This window comes from Schistocerca serialis, chromosome 7 (assembly GCF_023864345.2).
Source record: "Schistocerca serialis cubense isolate TAMUIC-IGC-003099 chromosome 7, iqSchSeri2.2, whole genome shotgun sequence".
Lineage (NCBI taxonomy): Eukaryota > Metazoa > Arthropoda > Insecta > Orthoptera > Acrididae > Schistocerca > Schistocerca serialis.
Genome location: NC_064644.1, coordinates 453,036,765 through 453,056,174, shown reverse-complemented (window position 1 = coordinate 453,056,174; position 19,410 = coordinate 453,036,765). Strand labels below are relative to the sequence as shown.

General features: G+C 41.7%; 1 protein-coding gene across 1 annotated transcript in view; it reads left to right on the top strand.

The window, feature by feature from the left end:
- LOC126412703 (probable cytochrome P450 6a13) overlaps nt 1-19,410 on the top strand; it is a 117,282-nt gene that overhangs the window by 43,240 nt on the left and 54,632 nt on the right. Inside the window, exon 2 of the mRNA XM_050082420.1 lies at nt 3,666-3,869. Within this exon, the coding sequence (XP_049938377.1) occupies nt 3,673-3,869 (197 nt within the window). The 5' untranslated portion in view covers nt 3,666-3,672. The remainder of the gene's footprint in view (nt 1-3,665; nt 3,870-19,410) is intronic.

The following is a 19,410-nucleotide window of genomic DNA, read 5'->3' as shown; positions in this document are numbered from 1 at the left end:
ATGAATGTCCTCACTGTCAAGAAAAACATCTTCTTAAGAATGCTGGCATCTTTCACACGCCTCCCTGTGCCAATTCCCCGCGCTTTTTGTACGCTCCTCCCAGTGCCCATGGGGTGCTGGAAATTGCCGGCACATCCCCGCTTTCTAAGGCAGGCAAAATGACTGCCCCCATGGTGTTCCGTCCTAATGGCTGCAGGTGTCCATCAGCTCTTCGCACTAGAGATGGACAAACTCGTTCATCCTTGGGAACTAGTTCACTGCTGATCGTTCTTTTTTGGGAACCGTTCATCTTTACTCGTTCACCGTTCATTTGCTTGGTATATGGTTTTTATGAAAAACTGAAAACTAGTAGTGTAGGTGACTGAAGGATGGAGGGCACCAAGCGGGGGCACTTGCCTCCCCCCTGGAGTATAGAGTTTTTATTCATTACAGTATTCTTACACACTTTTAGAAGTAATTTCTGTGATTCTGCAGAACCTGTCGTTTAGGCAACCATAGCCTTGTGTGGCTGATCGCAGGGAAATAATATAGGGTGGCGTACGGAAAATCGGCCCCGAGTACAGACTGCTCACCAATTACAGACGATGTGTTGCCCGTTACGAGCAGATATAACAAACAGACAAACATGTAATAATTAGGCAGTGAAGAAATAACAAGCTAATGCAAGCAACAATTGCGAAACAATCGATGACGATGTGTAGAGAGCTGGAGAAGAGAACATGAAAATCTCATGCGACGCGCATGGACTATAGCTCAAGTAGTCTTGTAAACCTGTTGGTGGCTGTTTCCCAACTTAATAGACCACAAGTGCCTTGTATAAAATTCTTCGTTTCCACTTCCACTACATAGCTATGCTACGTTCTAAACAATAATCGTTTACACCCTATATATACTTCACGTTGTCTCTGAGTTCGTGGGCGAAGTAGAGACTATATGGAAGCATAAAATAAAATGTGGTTTTCTCATACTTGCGTCACACGCTTAGTAAAAATTAGGTTTTTATGTTGCATTATTAACGTTAATGCATCAATATTAATAATAATTAAGTTCGCAGTAATAAAGTTTTTGGTTTGAAATCTCCTTCTGAACAAATGTTTTTGAGATTAAAAGTAAATATGATTTTATGGCAATCTATGTCTTTTCAAATGGAGAGGCACCGCTTTTCCTACTGAGCCAAAATGACCCACAACCCACTTTCTTTTTCTTTTCAAAGAAACCAAACTAGCTGGTAATGCAAATTGGAAACAACCAAACTTAAAAATAATTAGAGCCTTCCTAAATGTAATGTTTTGTATATGAAAGATACATGAAAATCGTTTTATATGAATTTTCTTCCACTAAAAATTAAGCAAATTATTGAAAGTTAGCTGCTAAATCAAGTCGATGAAACCAAAAAATATATGAATAACAAAAAAAACTTGCCTTGTTATAAGTATGTCTTCTGCTGTTCATCGATATAATGAAGTGAGGTGATATGCCCTTTTGTTACCTGAAAAGACGTACCTATTACATACAACGTAATTTTTATGTTATTTACGTAACTATAAAATACTTTTTGATTACCGCTCGTGGACGCTGAATAACCAGAACCAAGTGCAAGAACAGTTTGGAACACATGTAAAATAGGCGAGCACAGTGAACGAAACGAACAACTGGATACTGAACTAACAAGGAGCAGTCGGCAGTGGAACTGAGACAGGTGGTCATGCGAACAACGACGAGTGCGGCCGAGGGAGACCGAGACTGAGACGAGCACGCGACCAAGGCAGGAACGAGAACTGCCGAAGTGACCGCCGCGACAGAAGTGAACTAGTGAACTATGAACCGATCGTTCCTCGTTCCCGGGAACTATAAGTAGACCGCCGCGACCGAAGTGAACTATGAACCGATCGTTCCTTGGAATTCGTTCCTCGGTCCTTTCGTTCATCTTGGTGAACCGTTCCTTTGCACCCGTTCGTTCGCGAACTACCCATCTCTTCGCACGGCGCGCTTCTCGTTGTCTGGCGGGCCCTTCGCAACGTCTCCCTCCTTGAGCGAGGCGAGGGCGTATGCTCGGCTTCCCACTGTGTCCCTGCAGAATGACTGCATCCGGGGGCTCGCCCCAGAGTGTCCGGCTCAGCCGCTTGCGGCGCGTTGGCGAAAGTGGCCGCAGTCGGAAATATTACACTGTACTACACCTGCTATTTTTACATTATTTTTATAATATCCAACACATTCCACACAGATCAGTTAAAAATAAAAACAGGTTTGTCATCAATAAAAACTATACAGTTGAAAAGCCCCTTATGTAACTGGGGATGTGCACACACAACATTCCACTGATGCTTGTTGGAAGTCGAATGGAGTAACATTGCACGCTCCCGTGTAGCCCAAGATCGGGACAAAACCCCTCCGACACATCCTCTTACAAACTATGCCATGTGCCGATAGTGCTGTCTCACACAGCACACAACTACAAGGCGCCTCCATATGATTCACAGTGATCATTCAACATCTAACGCTGGTCACACCCCTCATATACTCCATCATACATGGTAACAACAACATACACGAACAACACTAATGTACTTTAGTGCCCGCTGCTTTTCGTAGAGATTGCAGTTCTAATCATTTAGTGGTTGAAGAATATCTGACGGTACAATGGCTGGTCATGTGACCTCGTGTGTTAACTCTTATGCAATAGTATCGTTGTGTTAACAAGACAATGCTCGTCTACAGATGCCACGTGTCTGTGTGAACTGCCTTTATGATGCTGAGATACTTCCATTGGCAGCATCGGCTTCATATCTGTCCCCAGTAGAACGTGTATGGAACCAGTTCGTATGTCAACTCTGTCCCAGTGCCAGCATCTTGGATATCAAGGATCAGCTACAACAATTGTGGGCCAGCTTGCCTCAGGGGAGGTTCAAATGGCTCTGAGCATTGTGGGACTTAACTTCTGAGGTCATCAGTCCCCTAGAACTTAGAACTACTTAAACCTAACTAACCTAAGGACATCACACACATCCATGCCCGTGGCAGGGTTCGAACCTGCGACCGTAGCTGTCACGCGGTTCCAGACTGTAGCGCCTAGAACCTGCTCGGCCACATCGGCCGGCGCCTTAGGGGAGGATACAACGGGTTTATGACACCATTCCCAACCGAATCAGTGCGTGCATCCAGGCCAATGAAGGTGTGTTATCATACTGATAAGTGGGCTCATAGTCTGAAGTTCTTTGTGAAACTGACTCGGTTGTGCAATCAATGAAATGACATCACATACCCTTTCAGACCGTGAAGTTTCGTTTCGTTTCCTCCTCCGCTTTCGGGTGCTTCAATTTATTTTGTGAGGATAGTATCACAACCCATCATGTTGGTAGCCACCTATGTGAAAATCTTCTACAGCCTATGCATGCCATGTCTGTCCGGGATAACTAGGAAAAAACCGACCAGTGTCCATCTCACAACGACCAGACAGACACAAGTTCAGCATACAGTACAAGTAAGAGCTTCATCCAAGCAGCAGTTCCGTGTATGACGCGTCCGACAAAGTCTATGGTGTAGTCACCACAGTTTACAGGGAAAGTGGTGGGGCAGATTCCTGCCAAACCACAGCGGTAGCTAACAACAAGTAGGTTGAGAAAGAACCAAAAAGTGTACACACGTGTTGTATTGGCTATGCGCAGAACCGCCATGGCCTTCGACTGGTGGATGACGGGCTGCCTGGTGGTGGCGGCGGCGTGGCTGCTGTGGAAGTACCTCACCTGGAGCTACAGCCACTGGCAGCGCCTGGGCGTGCCCTGTCCGCAGCCCTCCGTACCTTTTGGGAACGTCAAAGAGCTCATGCTCGGTCGGAAGCACTTCTCAGAGGTCGCTGACGATATTTATCGGTAAGATTCTCACAACATTTTTGTACTGATCCTATCTTTGCTTGTCTTGTTACTTGTTTCAGTGTCCTAAACGTTCACACCTTTTAATGGTCTGTGCCAGCATAACCGTTTTCATTTGATAACTCTTCATTCGTGTTCTCTTTCAGTTTCTTCCAGTTCTTACATTAGAAAGTAACGCTGTGTGTGAAGACTTTCTTCCAGGTTAGATAAGATATAAAAACTATAACATTTTAGAAACTCATTACTGGTTTCTCTGTGTGTGTGTGTCTGTGTGTGTGTGTGTGTGTGTGTGTGTGTGTGTGAGTGAGTGTGAGTGCATGTTTTAATACAACTCGGCAGTAATTGGTAACGTTAAGTTGTGATGCATTTTCTTAAATATTTAAAGCATATGCTCAAATAAAATGAGACTTCCTGGCAGATTAAAACTGTGTGCCGGACCGAGACTCGAACTCAGGACCTTTGCCTTTCGCGGGCAAGTATTCTACCAAATGAGCTACCCAAGCACGACTCACGCCCCGTCCTGACAACTTTACTTCTGCCAGTACCTCGTCTCCTATTTAATCTGCCAGGAAGTTTCCTGTCAGCGCACACTCAGCTGCAGAGTGAAAATCTCATTCTGGAAACATCCCCCAGGCTGTGGCTAAGCCATGTCTCCGCAATATCCTTTCTTTAAGGAGTGCTAGTTCTGCAAGGTTCGCAGCAGAGCTTCTGTAAAGTTTGGAAGGTAGGAGACGAGGTACTGGCAGAAGTACAGCTGTGAGAACGGGGCGTGAGTCGTGCTTGGGTAGCTCCGTTGGTAGAGCACTTGCCCGCGAAAGGCAAAGGTCCCGAGTTCGAGTCTCGGTCCGGCACACAGTTTTAATCTGCCAGGAAGTTTCACATCAGCGCACACTCCGCTGCAGAGTGAAAATCTCATTCTGGAAGTAAAATGAGATTGAGAGAAAATGGAAAATGACTATAAGAGAAATGCAAAGCTGTAGAAGCTAAAAACTATCAGATTTTGGAAACTCATTACTGGTTTCTTTGTGTGTGTATGTGTGTGTGTGTGTGAGAGAGAGAGAGAGAGAGAGTTTGTATTCATAAAAATTGGTGTCACATGTAGAAAAATCAAAGGAACCTTCAGAAAAAGCAATTGAATTAATAACATTAGCTCAGACAGCGTCACAGTAAAAAGTGTAAGAAGGGATGACTTATAGGTGGAAGGAATAGGGTCGGTAGGCGTAAAGCCCCACATGGGACAAAAACGAGCACCGAGTTTTCTAGCTGACTGCCATCGATACAAGAGTTGACCACCAGCTGGCCAGTTTATCTTATTGTAACCTATTGTTCCATATTCGTTCCGGCAGGTACTCCAGAAGTGAGAAAATGAGGCAAGTCTGCTTTTTACTACTAACATGTGACTTTTCCGGTATTTTACTTGAACATTGTGTAATGCAGCATTTCAAAAGAAGCATCAATGACTTAATCGTTCACACTACTGTATTTAAACTTTACTTTAGCGTGGAAGTAATTGTTCCAGTTGGTCCCCAAAATCAGCAATGGAGCATTTCTCAGAGAATGGTGAAATGGGGCAAGAAATGGCTCTGAGCATTATGGGACTTAACTTCTGAGGTCATCAGTCCCCTAGAACTTACAACTACTTAAACCTAACTAACCTAAGGACATCACACACTTCCATGCCCGAGGCAGGATTCGAACCTGCGACCGTAGCGGCCGAGCAGTTCCAGACTGTAGCGCCTAGAACCGCTCTACCACAAAATGGGGCAAATCCCCGCAGATGTGATGAAGTAAATCCCCGTAAGTCCAACAGTGTGACAACAATCCTTCCAAGATAACCTGTCAAAAGATGACATTCAGCAGACACTGTGTCCGCCCCCGGTAGCTGAGTGGTCAGCACGACAGAATGTCAATCGTACGGGCCCAGGTTCGATTCCCGGCTGGGTCGGAGATCCTCTGCGCTCAGGGACTGGGTGTTGTGTTGTACTAATCATTATCATCACATCCCCATCGACGCGCAAGTCGCCGAAGTGGTGTCAAATCGAAAAACTTGCACCCGACAAACGGTCTATCCGACACGACGTTTACATTTTAGCAGACACTGTGTGAGATTTTCTCAACTGAAGATAATATTCCTCTGCCTAAAATACTGATTTAGGGGAAACTTTCTGGCAAAGCACTGAAATCTGTGCTTCTACCATCGACACTCAACAAAGAACGAATGGAAGAAGAATGTATAGCAAGAGAAAAGCGTGCTACTGTGAAGGAAAGACTTGCCAAAGAAATATTTCTAAAGGAACAAAACGACGTAAGCTATATTTCATTACATTAATGCCAAAAATAAAGAAAACAGATCAAAGAGCCAGTTGATTATTCTTAAGAGTCAGATTTAGACTTTTCATATCATGACAGTAGCTCAGATATAGACATGAACTTCCTGTCTGGCGAAGAAGAAGAACACGAGAACTTCAAGGAAGAATCTGAGCACCAAGCAAAGAATACTATTTACTTAGTACCTAGATTGCTTAGTCTCAGTAACTGAAGTCTTTCAGGTTACGCTACTAATCTTCCTTCCGTAGAGAAGAAAGTATTATTTTTGCACAAGTATTTTGAAGCATTATGTTCAAATGTGCGTTACATTTAAGTCCAGTATTATCTTTGGTACTTGGCTACAACAATACAACTATGTCGCAAAGGGTCATTTCAATTATTTTTGTTATTCAGCCATCCACTTTTGTCCGTGTTTATCTCAAAGACCCTCATCAAGGGGCTTTACCCGATTTTGTGGTGTAAAACCCCGAAATTTTTGTTGTTGCTAAATTTTAAATTTCTCTGCATTAATAACGAGACAGAGCTGAACTATGAATGGATTATAGGTAAGAACTCAACATACAGTATCAGTTCAGTTTGAAACCGCAGGAAAATCAACCCCTCATGGACCGCAATACTATAAATATTGAAAATGACGGGGCTTTATCACCACTTACCCTGCAAGGAGCGTCTATCATAATTAATAGCGAAAATTTACACAGGTGAAAAAGTATGATAACAAAAGGAGGACGTGCGAAGTGCTTATCGAGCTGAATCTCCAATTTACAACTTGTACAAAAATATGATTTCAGATATAAAAGTCGAAGGACATGTAAGGTAGGTAGTAGTCTTTCATGTTATTGATTCTGTTCATTGAGCAATCAGTAAAGCAAACGTGAATAATTTAAGAAATGGGAATTAAGTTTAGTAGAAGGTATAAACGTTTAGAACTTATCGATGACGTAGACGATAATGCACCGGCAAGACGATTTGAAAGACATGAATAGTACCTTTTAAAGTGGTTATGAAATGAACACCAGTAAAAGTCAAAAAATGGTAATGGAGTGCAGTCACATTAAGCTAGGTGATGCAGAGGCAATTACTTTAGGAAACGAAAGCTAAAATAGTAAGAGGTTTGTTATTTGGGAGAAAAAGGATTATGTATGAAGTAAAATTCAGATCTATAACAGAAAGATCAGTTTTTCTGAAAGAAAGTTAATATAAAAAATAAATTACAATGTTATAAAGTCTTTTCTGGAAGTGTTCGTCTGGTGGATAGCCTCATGTAGAAAGGAAAGGTGGAAAACCAACAGCACAGACAAGAGGACAAAAGAAGCTTTGGAATGTGGAGTTACAGAAGAATGTAGAAAATTAAATGAATAGTTGGGATAAGTAATGTACTGAACAGAACAGAGGAGGAGATAAATTTATTTCACAGACTGACTGAAAGGAGAAATAGTTTGTTGGATACATCCTGAGGCATCAAGAAATTGTTAATCTACTAATGGACAAAAGCCTCGAGGGAAAAGCTGGCTAGGGAGACCAAGCACTTAGTATAGCAAGTAGGTTCATACGGATACAGCTTCCATCAACGATAACTGTACAGTGATGAAAAGACTTCCACAGAACTGTGTTTTCCCAGTTTCTTTGACGCCACTTCCACATGTCCAGTCATATATGTCTCAAATGAAATGATTAAATCAGCCATGCTCCAAATTTGTTAATATTGCCATATTATGTACAAAGCACTCGTTACGTAGTTTTTCATTAATCGCTCCCTGTCATGAGTAACATATACTAAACTCCAGAATGAGATTTTCACTCTGCAGCGGAGTGTGCGCTGATATGAAACTTCCTGGCAGATTAAAACTGTGTGCTCGACCGAGACTCGAAAGGCAAAGGTCCCGAGTTCGAGTCTCGGTCGAGCACACAGTTTTAATCTGCCAGGAAGTTTCATATACTAAACTGTTTGTTAGCTTTAATTGGTTTCAAACTCACAATTAAACAAATAGAAATCATATACCATGTCATATTTCAAGAATAAGAGCAGGACACGATCACACAATATACATTATAATAATTTAAAACAGATCTGTTAACTGCCAAGTTTATAGCGTAGTTAGAGAAAGCTTTTGATCATGTTGAGTGTAATTTGTATCTCATTAATATGCATTCATTAAAACTAGTAGTAGCTTAATGATGGGTGATGCATGTAATTTTACAATTCTCTGTTCTCACTATTTATCAGTTTCAGTTAACTTAGAAAATTATGCCATGATAATTCATTTTTGTAATTCTATGTTCCAATCTTATTTTTATCACAATCGACTTTGAAAAATTGACCGCAAGATTCTTCACAGCACTGTATCAGTATGCTGCATCAAGTTACGAAAGCTACACAGATTGTATATTTTGATAAGGACGCAGACTTTACTTGTATACCAATTAAGACCTAATAAGCATCTCCAGTTCAACATTTATGTTCTTTTATCTAGTATTCACAGTGAGACAGATGTCATGCACTCTGTCTTTGAGATGAAATTTCTTTCTTTTCTTGTCAGATGATTCCTGCAACGTTGCTTCCTCTGATTCTGTTTGATCTAGGAAAAACAAAAACTGAGCCTGATGTGCATTTCTCAATTAGTTTGTGTTACGCAACCGTTTTTTCTTTCAAAATTGTCTCATAACTGGAAACCAGAGTTGAAAAAATCAGTCACATCGAAATAATTGATCCCCATCGATAACTATTATGTGTATCGGTACCATTGACTGCCAGTAGTCAATTAACGCAGCTAAAATGTTTCATCCACATAAGAGGATACTGTGATAACACACTGAGCTGATCTGCAAGCACATGGATGCAGCTGGTCCCGTAGGCCGACGGGGGAGGCTGCCCATAGGGACATTTCTCAGAAGGTCTCTCCAGCATTGGAGAAGGTCAGTGCCACTAGATCAGCCGGCCTTACTTTGAAGAACAGCCCCTGTGCGCCGCTCGTCAGAAGACACGAGACAGATATGATCCACCATCGACAGAATTTGTTTTTAGCAACCTGAATGTGGGACGAGGAGAAATGTCATTTTTTGGCAAAACCCGGAAGAATGCTGTTATTTCCAGAATATAGAAAACAGAGCTTCTTCAAAATACGCGACCCCAGCAGATAAGGTCAGAAGGAGGAGGGAGAAGCCTCGAGATAGGCTATAATTGTTTTGTAGCTTCAGACCTGAAGATGATGTGCAACGCAGATTGAAACTGGCAACTCTGTCCGAACAAGACTCGGAAGGCCCGCCGATACCGAGCGGTCGCCATGTCATCCTCAGTCGATAGGCATCACTGGATGCGAATATGTAAGGGCTTGTGGACATCACACCGCTATACCGGCCGTTGTCGGTTTTCGTGACCGGAGCCGCTACTCCTCAATCAGGTAGCTCCTCAACTGGTCTCACAAGGTCTGAGTGCACCCCGCCTACCAACAGGGCTCAGCACACACGGAAGGTGAACCATCAAGTGCTAGCCAAACTCGACAGTGGTTAACTACAGTGATCTGACGGGAACCGGTGTTGCCTCTACAGCAAGGCCTTTGGCGATTGAAATGGTAATTGGTAAACAAAAATCTGTGATTCACACGGTGTATGTTTATTTAGTGTGTGTTACTGTTGAAAGAGTTTCAGTATTTTTAGATCGAATCTTCAGTGAGGCTTGAATAGGTGACAGCAGTAATGTTTGGTTGTAGCTCACAAGTTTGTGTACCTTGAAAGTGTTTCAATATTTGTGTCTTGAAGTGATGAGTCACAAATGTCAGTGAGTTTTGAAGACAAATTCTCATGAAGAGTAATGTTATGTCGAAAATCACTAAAAAGTTATTCAAGTGTATTCACATGCCTTTCAATAAAGTGATGTAGCCGGTCGAGTTTTGACATAATCAACCCCACTAAGTTTTTTTTCCTTCTTTAGCTAGGTGTTTATGAAGTCCATATGTGAATGGTTACTGGGGTTGATCGTCTTGTTTTTAGAACACAGGGATTCTTTGTGAGGATAGGGAGAAAGAGTCTGAGGCACGCTGGGGACAGAGGTAACGTCAAAATTATATTCCAAAATTACAGGTAGAGGACTGAAATAGAATATTGGGTAAAATAATTCGCTGAAGATGTCTGTAGCTCTGGGCTCACTAGTTTAGACTTAGCAGACGTCGAATGTCTTCTGACAAACAGCTTATCTTTTTCTCTTTTTATCAGACTTCATACTGGTTTGACACAGTCCACCACGAATTCCTTAGGTGTGATAACTTCTTCATCTCAGTGTATTATTTGTTGGATATATTTCAATCTCTTTCTTGCCCTACAGTTTTAATCTTCCACAGGTCTCTCAACTACCATGGAATTTATTCCTTGATGTCTTAATCACACGTCCTGTCTTCCTGTCCCTTCCACTTGTCAGTGTTTTCCACGTTTTCCTCGCCTCGTCGACTCTGCGGAGAACGTCTTCACTTATTGTCTTATCAATGTACACAGATTTCAACATCCTTCTATGGTACCACATGTCCAATGCTTCGATTCTCTTCTATTCCCGTTTTTTCTGTAACACATGATTTTCTTTCACACAATCCTACGCTCCAAACGTACATTCTCACAAATCTCTTCCTCAAATTATGGACGATATTCGATACTAGTAAATTTATGTTGGCCAGTAATGTCATCTTTGCCTATGCTTCTCTACATTTTTATGTCCTTCCTGCATCACATGTTATTGTGATTCCAAGGTAGCAAAATTCAGTAACTTCTTGATTAAGAGCTTGCGGCTTACTGCTAATCTCATTTCCGTCACTCCTCGTTACTTTAGTCTTTCTTCGCTTTACGTTTAGCCCATATTCTGTACTCATTAAACTGTTCATTTAACAGGTCCATTAATTTTTCTTTGCTTTCTATGCAGACAGCAATGTCATCAGCCAATCTAGTCATTTATATTCCTTCACCTCGAATTTTAATCCTAGTCTTGACCATTTTTTTTATTTCCGTCATTACTTCTTCGATGCATACATAGATTAGTTGGGATGAAAAACTGCGTCCCTTCCTTGCACCCTGTCCAGTCCGAGAATTTAGATCTTGATCTTCCATTCTTATTGTTTCCCCTTGTCTCTTCAACATACTGTACAGTATATTATCCAGCTTTCCTTTGGCTTGATTTCTACTTCCCCCTATGATTTTAGAAATTCCGAAGAATTGTTACATATATCTTCCGCCATATTTGATCGCAACACTCCCTCATTCCTGTAAAGCTCTGACTCTAATACAGGATTCCATATGTCCTTCTCACCGACTACCATGTCTTCTTCTATCACATCATCAGACTGTTCTGTCCTCTCACAGAGGCCTTCAACATACTCTTTCCATCCATCCGCTCTTTCCTCTTGCACTCTTAATGTTGACACCTTTGTCTTTAATTATTGTTTTGACTTCTCTGTATGCTGAATGAGTTCTTCGGACAATCAGTACTTGCTCGATTTCTTCGCATTGTTCCTTCAGACATTTCACCTTAGCTTCCCTGAATTTTTTATTTATTCCATTACGAAGTAACTTATATGGCTCTTTTCCTATATTTTCCTGAAAATTTTTGTACTTCCTTTTTTTCGTCGTTCAATTAATATTCCATCTATTACACAGGATTTTTTCGCAAGACCTTCCTTGTTCTTACATTTTTCTGTCCTATATCCGTTTTCGTCCTTTTTAGAGATGTCCATTCCTCTTCAACTGAAGTGCCGGCTGCGAGATTTATTATCGCCTTATCTATAGCTTTTGAAAACTTCAAAAGCAACTCATGTTTCCTCAGCAATCCGGTATTCCATTTCTACATCTACATCTACATCTATATGGTTACTCTGCAATTCACACTTAAGTGCCTGGCAGAGGGTTCATCGAACCATTTTCATACTACTTCTCTACCATTCCACTCTCGAATGGCGCGCGGGAAAAAGGAACACCTAAATCTTTCCGTTCGAGCTCTGATTTCTCTTATTTTATTATGATGAGCATTTATCCCAACGTAGGTGGGTGTCAACAAAATATTTTCACATTCGGAAGAGAAAGTTCGTGATTGAAATTTCGTAAATAGATCTCGCCGCAAAGAAAACCGCCTTTGTTTCAGTGACTGCCACCCCAACTCGCGTATCATATCAGTGACACTCTCACCCCTATTGCGCTATAACACGAAACGAACTGCCCTTCTTTGCACTTTTTCGATGTCCTCCGTCAATACCACCTGGTAAGGATCCCATACCGCGCAGCAATATTCCAGCACAGAACGGACAAGTGTAGTGCAGGCTGTCTCTTTAGTGGGTTTGTCACATCTTCTAAGTGTTCTGCCAACAAAGCGCAGTCTTTGTTTCGCCTTCCCCACAATATTATCTAGACTATGTGGTCTTTCCAATTTAAGTTGCTCGTAACCGTAATTCCTAGGTATCTAGTCGAATTGACAGCCCTTAGATTTATGCGATTTATAGTACACCCAAAATTTATCGGCTTTCTTTTAGGACCCATGTGGATGACCTCGCACTTTTCTTTGTTTAATGCCAATTGCCATTTTTCGCACCACACAGAAATTTTCTCTAGATCACTTTGTAATTGGAATTTATCGTCTGTTGATTTTACTAGACGGTAAATTACAGCGTCATCTGCAATCTAAGAGGGCTGCTCAGATTATCACCTACATCATATATGTGAATCAGGAACAGCAGAAGGCCTATGACACTACCTTGCGGAACGCTAGATATCACTTCTGTTCTACTCGATGATTTACCTTCTATCACTACGAACTCTGACCTCTCTGAGAGGAAATCACGAATCCAGTCACACAACTGAGACAATTCTCCTTATGCACGCAATTTGATTAATAATCGCTTGTGAGGAACGGTATCAAAAGCCTTTTGGAAATCTAGTAGTATGGGATCGATCTGAGACCCCTTGTCGACAGCACTCATTACTTCATGGGAATAAAGAGTTAGCTGTGTTGCACAACAACGATATTTTCTGAGTCCGTGTTGGTTATGTATCAATAAGTCATTTTCTTCAAGGTGATTCATAACGTTCGAGTACAGTATATGCTCCAAAATCCTGCTGCAAATTGAGGTCAGTGATATGGGTCTGTAATTCAATGGGTTACTCCTATTTCCCTTCTTGAATATTGGTGTGACCTGTGCTACTTTCCAGTCTTCAGGAAAAGCCCTTTCGTCAAGTGAGCGGTTGTATATTATTGCTAAGAAAGGCGCTATTATGTCTGCATACTCTGAAAGGAACCTGATTGGTATACCATCTGGACCGGAAGACTTACCTTTCTTAAGTAATTTGAGTTGTTTCCCAACACCTAAGATATCTACTTTTATATCACTCATGCTAAAAGCTGTTCTGGTTTCGAATTCTGGAGTATTTATTTCGTCTTATTTCGTGAAGAAATCACGGAAAATTGTATTTAGTAACTCCACTTTAGTGGCACCATCATCGGTAACATTTCCATCGCTATCGCAGGTATTCACTGCTTTTTGCCACTGGTGTACTTTGCATACGACCAGAATCTCTTTGGGTTTTCTACCATATTTTGAGACAATGTTTCATCGTGGAAACTATTAAAAGCATCTCGCATTGACGTCCGCACTAAATTTCGAGCTTCCATGAAACTTAGCCAGTCTTGGGGATTTTGCGTTCTTCTGAATGTGGCATGCTTTTTTCGTTGCTTCTGCAACAGTGTTCTGACGTGTTTTGTGTACCATGGTGGATGAGTCCCGTCTCTTATTAACTTATGCGGTAAGAATCTATCTATTTCTGCCGATCATGTATCTTTGAATTTTGCCATATCTGGTCTACACTTACATAATTAGCTTGGAAGGAATGGAGACCTTCTCTTAGGAAGGCATCAAACGCATTTTTATCTGCTGTTTTACATAGATACATTTTGCGTTTATTTTTAGTGGTTTTGGTTGATATGAGCCTCTCTACAATGATCTTGTGTTTACTAATCCCGGTATCCGTCATGACGCTCTCTATTAGATCAGGTTTATTTGTGGCTAAGAGGTCAAGAGTGTTTTCGCAAACATTTACAATTCGTGTGGGCTCATGAACTAATTAGTCAAAGTAATTCTCAGAGAAAGCAGTTAGTACAATTCAGGAAGATGTTTCCTGTCTACCACCGGCTTTGAACATGTGTTTTTGCCAACAAACCGAGGGTAGATTGAAGTGTCCACCAATTATAACTGTATGAGAGGGGTACTTATTTGTAATGAGTTTTAAGTTTTCTTTGAAGCGTTCAGCTATTATATCATCTGAGTCGGGGGTTCGGTAGAAGGAGCCAATTATTATTTTGGTACAGCTGTTGAGTATACCCTCTACGCATAGTAATTCGCAGGAACTATCTATTTCATCTTCACTACAAGATAAACTACTACCAACAGACACAAACACACCACCACCTACTTCTTTTAATCTACCCTTTCTGAACACGGTTTGCGCCTTTGTAAGCATTTCGGCAGAATTTATCTCCGGCTTTATCCAGCTTTTTGTTCCTATAACGAATTCAGTTTTAGTGCATTCTATCAGCGATTGAAGCTCTGGTACTTTTCCAGCACAGCTACGACAATTTACAACTACAATACTAACTGTTACTTGGTCGATTCTCGTCGTTTCTTTGCCCTGTACCCATTGAGACTGGAGCTCTTTTTGATCTTTCCCGAGATTGTCTTACCTAAAAAACCGCCCAGATTCTTCCGGACGACTCTCCTAAACATTAGTCTACTCTTCCTCATTACTAATTTGCTAACCTGGTCTATATTGCTCCTAGGTCTGCCATAGAATCCAGTAGTTGATTTCAGAGTCTCTACCTGATCATGATGTAATCCATCTGATATAATCCCGTGTCTTCAAGGCTTTTCCATGTATACCTTCTCCTCTTGTGATTTTTCAACAGTTTATTCGCTATTGGCACCTGAAATCTACTGTAGAATTCAGTTAGTGTTTTCTTTCATTCCCTCTGTCGAGTTCGTATCCTCCATTACATCTGCCTTTTATTCCTTCCCCTAATGCAGTGTTCCAGTTACCCATGAGTATAAGATTTACCTCTCTCTTTACCTACGGAATTACACGTTCAGTATTGTCATATAGTTCCTCCATCTCTTCGTCTTCTGCTTGTGTCGTCGATATGTGTTTTTGAACTATTGTTGTTGGCGTTGATTTGGTGTCGATTCTGATGTGAATGATCCTATCACTGAACTGTTCACAGTAATTCATTCTGCACTTTACCTTCCCATTCATGATGAATCGTACACCTGGTATAGCATTTTCTGCTGCTGTTGACATTAACCTATATTCATCAGACCAGATATCTTCTTTTGATTTCGGATCATTAACACCTCACTATACCTAGACTTGGAATCTACAACGATGATGACAAATCACCGACGTTTATTCCTGTTTCGTCTTCGACGTCTGTACTTCGATAATTGACAATAATCAATCACAAAACATCAATATTAATGATGAATTTACAGCATGGTGTTAAAAGCAACATATGAATACATCAGATATCACATTGTGACGCATGAAATGTTCAATGAAATGTGATAAGTCTGAATTTGAATCAAGAACTAATTTTTTATCGGTTCCCTATCTCAAAAGCTAGCATACCAGATCTTTTGTCTCCCAATCGTGGCAAAATCGGAAAACAAACCGACAGCAGGTGTTTCAGTCATATGAAGTTACAGAATAAAGGACAGGGGGAAGGCCATAAATACATAACAGAAAAGTAGCAAATCAATTTAAAAATTATATACTGACCATTTAACACTATAGAATGTGATGTAGCCTTTAACAGCACGGGACGTTTCCATTCCAAAATTGCGAATTGTCCTTAAAATAAGTACATATTTTCATCCAGAACTAGATAAAAATATTTCTGGTGTTAATTATACAAAAACTACCGGCTCGTTTGCGTACTTCGGCGAAAATCTGTACTCCATATCTAGAACATTCTCAGAAATATGAAGATTGTTATGACTTTCCATGTAACCTTCTTCATGGCAAGTCAGACGACGCAGCTTTCCGCTAGTACTTTCTTTTTCTTTTCTGTTTTGATTTTTTCTAATTTTTCTTACAGTTATTTCGCCTTGGCTTCCCTGCACTTCCTATTTATTTCATTCTTGAGTGTCGTATATTGTACTGTGCTTTCCTTGCTTGTCTGTCAGCCACGTAGACCAGCAGTTCATAAGCTGATATTTTAGCTGTCAGCGTGTTCAGCTTATACCTCATTCTTTGTTATGTTATAGACCGTCGTATTACCAAAAACGTTCCTGTTCTGATCTGTAAGATCTTGGGTAATGACCGAGTCCCACACGATGTAGTCCAGGATGCCGAATGTTCCACTTTCATAAGGGTCTGTGGAGCGTTGTCATATTTTTAATACGTAGATGGGATATGGATCATGGACCATGACCCGGCAGGTGGTGTTTAGCCCCTTTGGTTGGAAGGAAGTATGATATTCTCGTTCTTTCATTTATGGTAGGAAGGAACAGGTAAGTTCTCCTACCTGTTTCTACTCTTTTCCTAATTCTCTAACAACAAAGGCCTTTATTTTTTGTCGATATCGCTCGTGTGACTAATATCTCCTTTATCATATCATATTTGTCGTTTTCAGCCAATATTGTGCACGTTCTCCTTGGAAGAGCTAATACTTTTTTCCCTGGTTCACCAATTTTTGACCGTATTTTACACAATTGTACAACATACTCGTACATAGATGTAAGAGAAACTGCTCTAGTGCAAAATAATTCCCAGAATTTGTGAATAAATTGAACTTCAGAGTTCACAATCCTGTTGAAGGCTGTACGAGAGCGCCATCTGTTGAGTATCGCATTCACCACAACCTGTTTAGGTGACCTCTGTGGGTGCCATATTCGTGAAGTGATAAAACGGTGCACAGTGAAGATTCCCATCTCCAGGTTGCCTATCTATCGGCTTCCAAATGCAACAAATGTTTTCTTTTCAATTTTTTTATATAATTACCAACCAGTAATAAAAATTTGAGACACTGTCATAATCTACTCACTCTGCGGTAAAATCTTATGCTAAATGTTTCACACGTAAAAGTTGGGAACTGAATATATACACTACTGGCCATTAAAATTGCTACACCAAGAAGAAATGCAGGTGATAAACGGGTATTCATTGGACAAATATATTATACTAGAACTGACATGTGATTACATTTTCATGCAATTTGGGTGCACAGATCCTGAGAAATCAGTACCCAGAACAACCACCTCTGGCCGTAATAGCGGCCTTGATAAGTCTGGGCATTTAGTCAAACAGAGCTTGGATAGCGTGTAGAGGTACAGCTGCCCATGCAGCTTCAACACTATACCACAGTTCATCAAGAGTAGTGATTGGCGTATTGTGACGAGCCAGTTGCTCGGCCACCATTGACCAGACGTTTTCAGTTGGTGAGAGATCTGGAGAATGCACTGGCCAGGGCAGCAGTCGAACATTTTCTGTATCCAGAAAGGCCCGTACAGGACCTGAAACATGCGGTCGTGCATTATCCTGCTGAAATGTAGGGTTTCGCAGGGATCGAATGAAGGGTAGAGCCACGGGTCGTAACACATATAAAATGTAACATTCACTGTTCAAAGTGCCGTCAATGCGAACAAGAGGTGACCAAGACGTGTAACCAATGGCACCCCATACCATCACGCCAGGTGATACGCCAGTATGGCGATGACGAATACACGCTTCCAAGGTGCGTTTACCGCGATGCCGCCAAACACGGATGCGACCATCATGTAAACAGAACCTGGATTTATACGAAAAAATGACGTTTTGCCATTCGTGCACCCAGGTTCGTCGTTGAGTACACCATCGCAAGCGCTCCTGTCTGTGATGCAGCGTCAGGTGTAACTGCAACCATGGTCTCCGAGCTGATAATCCATGCTGCCGCAAACGTCGTCGAACTGTTCGTGCAGATGGTTGTTGTCTTGCAAACGTCCTCATCTGTTGACTCAGGGGTCGAGACGTGGCTGTACGATCCGTTACAGCCATGCGGATAAGATGCCTGTCATCTCGACTGCTAGTGATACGAGGCCGTTGGGATCCAGCACGGCGTTCCGTATTACCCTCCTGAACCCACCGATTCCATATTCTGCTAACAGTCATTGGATCTCGACCAAGACGAGCAGCAATGTCGCGATATGATAAACCGCAATCGCGATAGGCTACAATCCGACCTTTATCAAAGTCGGAAACCAGATAGTACGCATTTCTCCTCGTCACACGAGGCATCAGAACAACATTTCACGAGGCAACGCCGGTCAACTGTTGTTTGTGTATGAGATATCGGTTGGAAACTTTCCTCATGTCAGCACGTTGTAGGTGTCGCCACCGGCGCCAACCTTGTGTGAATGCTTTGGAAAGCTAATCATTTGCATATCGCAGCATCTTCTTCCTGTCGGTTAAATTTCACGTCTGTATCACGTCATCTTCGTGGTGTAGCAATTTTAATGGCCAGTAGTGTATCTCTAGGTAGTGTTATTGTGTGCCACTTCATACACAATGGTAAAACGAGGTGAGCTGCAGGGTGGTGCAACAAGTGTCGTCATAGGAAATCTGGAGGGGAGCAGAAATGATTAGCGAGCAAGTTAATACAAAAAAAAGTTTAAATGCCTCTGAGCACTATGGGACTTAACATCTGAGGTCATCAGTCCCCTAGAACTTAGAACTACTTAAATCTAACTGACCTAAGGACATCACACACATCCATGCCCGAGGCAGGACTCGAACCAGCGACCGCAGCGGCCGCGCGGTTCCAGAGAACCTCTCGGCCACTGTGGCCGGCCCAAGTTAACATAGTGAAGGCAGTACTTACTTAACTTATAAACCTGCAAGTAAACCAAGACTTCAATAGAAATAAAGCTTCAAGAAACAGTCTCGTGATGGCTGGGTGTTGTGTGCTGTCCTTAGGTTAGTTAGGTTTAAGTAGTTCTAAGTTCTAGGGGACTGATGACCATAGATGTTAAGTCCCATAGTGCTCAGAGCCATTTCAAGGAACAGTCCAGCTTTTACAGTATCTCAAGCAGGACGCTCCCTGATACATCACGAATGAAGGTCTTGTAGTATGGCCGCGCAAGTCGAAGAGGAAATCTGAGCGCAGGTCGAATGTGTGTGTGCCGCCGACCCTCTTCGGCCCTCCTATATTGCACAGTATAGG